The sequence below is a fragment of the Alligator sinensis genome, unplaced genomic scaffold, assembly GCF_000455745.1.
Source record: "Alligator sinensis unplaced genomic scaffold, ASM45574v1 scaffold1860_2, whole genome shotgun sequence".
NCBI classification, from domain to species: Eukaryota; Metazoa; Chordata; order Crocodylia; family Alligatoridae; genus Alligator; species Alligator sinensis.
This window is the reverse complement of record NW_005843035.1, coordinates 143,714-147,265: the sequence shown is the minus strand read 5'-3', so window position 1 is coordinate 147,265 and position 3,552 is coordinate 143,714. Positions and strand designations below refer to the sequence as shown.

The 3,552-nt window shown below is 57.1% G+C and overlaps 1 protein-coding gene across 1 annotated transcript in view; it reads left to right on the top strand.

The window, feature by feature from the left end:
- The window catches only part of FERMT3 (fermitin family member 3), a gene marked incomplete at its 3' end in the record, with an annotated part of 11,313 nt that overhangs the window by 2,903 nt on the left and 4,858 nt on the right, over positions 1 to 3,552 (top strand). The window contains exons 3-7 of the mRNA XM_006036879.2: positions 188 to 421; positions 711 to 836; positions 2,728 to 2,896; positions 2,989 to 3,091; positions 3,392 to 3,499. Coding sequence (XP_006036941.1) covers positions 188 to 421; positions 711 to 836; positions 2,728 to 2,896; positions 2,989 to 3,091; positions 3,392 to 3,499 — 740 coding nt within the window. The remainder of the gene's footprint in view (positions 1 to 187; positions 422 to 710; positions 837 to 2,727; positions 2,897 to 2,988; positions 3,092 to 3,391; positions 3,500 to 3,552) is intronic.

Below are 3,552 nucleotides of genomic sequence, written 5' to 3'. Positions count from 1 at the left end.
GAACCAGCCGCAAGTTCTCCGTGCCCTGTGCCCACTTCAAGAGCCAGGCGCAGTCTGTTCTGCCTGGGCCTGCTCCTCCCCAGAGCTGGCCGCAGCCTGTGCCTACCCCAGAGCTAGCTGCAGCCTGTTCCGCTTGGCCGCTGGCTGCACCCCAGCCTCAGCTGCCCCTGATGGCCGGTCCCTGCAGGGGTGCAGCGGGACTGGTCAGACCACGCGCTGTGGTGGGAGCAGAAGCACCAGTGGCTGCTGCGCACAGGCTGGGCCCTGGACAAGTATGGCTTGGGTGCGGACGCCCGGCTCCGCTACACGCCCCAGCACAAGCCGCTGCGACTGCGCCTGCCCAACCGGCGCCGCGTGCGGGTCCAGGCCTCCTTCAGCGACACCATCTTCCGCACCGTGGCCGACATCTGCCGCCTCTTGGGTGAGACGGGCTGCGGGTCAGGGGTGAAGGGCGTTGATTGTGGGGGGTGCCGCTATATAGGGGACTGAGGCTTGGGAGTGAGGGGCACTGATGGCAGGGGGCTGCAGGTCAGGAACGAGAGGCACCAATGGGTGGGGGCTGCGGGCTGGGAATGACGGGCACTGATGGGTGGGGGCTTCAGGTTGGGAGTGAGGGGCACCAGTAGGGCTGGGGGAGCAGGGGACTGCAGGTCAGGAGTGAGGAACACCAATGGGGGGGGCTGCCTTGGGTGACCCCCCTTTGCCCCCAGCAATCCGTCACCCCGAGGAGCTGTCTCTGCTGCGCCCACCCGAGGGGAAGGAGAAGAAGAAGCGCAAGGAGGCAGCGCTGGGGGCCGAGGATGACTTCGACCTCACTGGGATTGTGCTGCCCAATAGTAAGTGCTGGGGGTGGGGGCCAGAGGCGTGAGCGTGAGCACCCTCATGCAAGAGGCAGGGGCAGTCATGTGAGCACCCTGTGTGCACTTGTGCAAGAGGTGCCCAGGTTCTAGTGACCACCTCATGAGAACCTGCGTGAGAGTACTAGCGTGAGAGTTTGCACAGATAGTGGCGAATGCCTGCACACACCTGTGAGAGCCTGTGCGAATGAGCAAACGTGTAGTCATACAAGAGACTGCACAGATACTAGTGAATTCCTTGCATGAGAACCTGTGCAAATGAGCAAATGGTGCATTTGTGCAAGAAGTTCCATGAATATCTATGAATTCCTTGTGTGAGAGGCTGCACAAATAAGCGCACAAATACCTGGTTCACCAATTTGCACAGGCTCTCACACAGGGAATGCACTAGGGTCCATGCAACTTATCACACAAATACCCATTTATTGGCACATGCTGTCACACAAGTGCATGGGTGCTTGAAAGTCATGTGCAAACTCTCGCAGCAATACACGTTCTTCACACAGGTTTTTGCACGAGGTGTTCACTAGAACCTGGACAACCTCTTGCATGAATGCACGTTTGTTTGTTCATTCACATGGGCTCTCTCTTAAAGTGTTCGCTTTCACCCATGCAACCTTTCATGGATACACATTTGCTTGTTTTCACAGACTCTCACACAAGGAATTCACTAGTATCTGCAACCTCTTGCATGGATACAAACTTGTTGCTCATTCACATGTATGGGCATTCACAAGTCTGTGCAGGCTCTTATGCTAATATGCATTTGTTCACACCGGCTGTTGCACAAGGTGTTCAGTAACATTCGTGGAACCTCTCACAAATGCACGTTTGTTTTCGCAGGCACTTGCACAAGCACATTGGCACTTGCAAGTATCTGTACAAGCTCTCACATCAGTACACCATCATTCACACAGATTCTCGCACAAGGTGTTCACCATCATCTGTACAACCATTTGCACACACATACATGGGTTTGCTCATTTGCATAGGCTCTCGCACAAATGCACTTGTGAGTCTCCCTGCAAGCTCTCACACCAACTTATGCTTGTTCACACAGGCTCTTGCACAAGGTGTTCACTAGTGTTTGTGCAGAGTGTCACAGATGCATGTTTATAGACTCATTCACACAGGTTCTCTAGGAATTCACAAGTACCCATGCGACTTCTTGCACAAGTACAGTTTTCTTCATATGGGCTGTCACACGACTACACAGGCACATGAGTCTCTGGGCAAACTCTCACACCAGTATACTCTCATTTGTGTAGGATTTGTACAAGGTGTTCACTAGCATCTGTGCAACTTCTTGCATGAATACCCATGTGTTCATTTGTTCACACGGGCTCTCACACAAGGGCATAGGCACCTGTGAGTCTCTATGCTAATAGTCACACCAAGACACACTCCTTCACACAGGCTCTGGCATGAGGGGTTCACTAGTATCCATGCAACTTCTTGCACAGCTACATGTCCTCGCTCACTTGCATGGGTATGCTCATGGGTCTCTGTGCAAGCTCTCACATCATTGCACAAGGTGTTCACTAGTATCTGTGCAACCTTTTGCACAAATACCCATTGGTTTGCTCAATTCCCTGGACTCTTGCACAAGTGCAGGGGTGCTCATGTATCTCTGTGCCAGCTCACGTGAGATCTCACATGCGAGGTTCACTTGCATACATGCAACCTCTTGTGCCACTGCACACACATTGGATCCTTCGTACAGGCTTTTGCACGAGTGCCCCAGCGAGTCTCCATACAAGCTCTCCCGCCAACAAACCCTCATACCAGAGCCCATGCAAAGGAGATGCTCCTGGTGCCCTTGTGCGAGGGCCTGCTGTGCTTGTGCGAGCCCCCCTGTGTCTCCCCCCAGGTGCGGAGCAGCAGCAGTTCCGGGGGATGCCGCCCCACTTCTCCGACAGCCCTGAGGCCACGGCCTGTTACCGGATGCTCTCGCTCAGCCAGGCTGGGCCCAGCCCTGAGACCGTGATGAAGTCCCCGCGCCCCGGCAGCCTGGTGGAGAAGGGCCAGATCAACAGCAGGTGGGGGCTGCGGGTCGGGAGTGAGGGGCACCGGCAGGGCTGGGGGGCAGGGGCTGGGGGGCAGGAGTGAGGGTCACCGCTCTCCCCCCCAGGTGGCTGGACTCATCACTGTCGCTGATGACCCAGGACGTGCAGAAGGATGACGAGCTCTGGCTCCGGTTCAAGTACTACACCTTCTTCGACCTGGACCCCCAGGTGCACCTTGGCCCTGCCCCCTGCCTCCCTCTAGCCCCGCCCCCTGGGTCTGGCCCTGCCCACCTCTTCCCCTGGTGGTGCCCTCTAACTCTAATGAGCCCCTGCTGACCTGCTGGTGACCCCTGGGACCCCAATGGCCCCCTCGCGGCTTGAAAGATCCCTTGGGGACCCCATCACCCCCAGTGACTTCAATGATGCCTTGGTGACTCCATGGCAAACCTCATTACGCAATGACCCCCATCCCCCAGTGATTTCCATGTCCCTCTGGTGACCCCCCTGGTAACCCCAGTGCCCCCCCAGTATGACACGGTGCGGATGACGCAGCTGTACGAGCAGGCGCGCTGGGCCCTGCTGCTGGAGGAGACCGACTGCACCGAGGAGGAGACCGTGCTGTTTGCCGCCCTCCAGGTACTGGGACCCGCCATGGAGACCCTCCAGCTCCCCCCGCCCGGCGCGGCCCC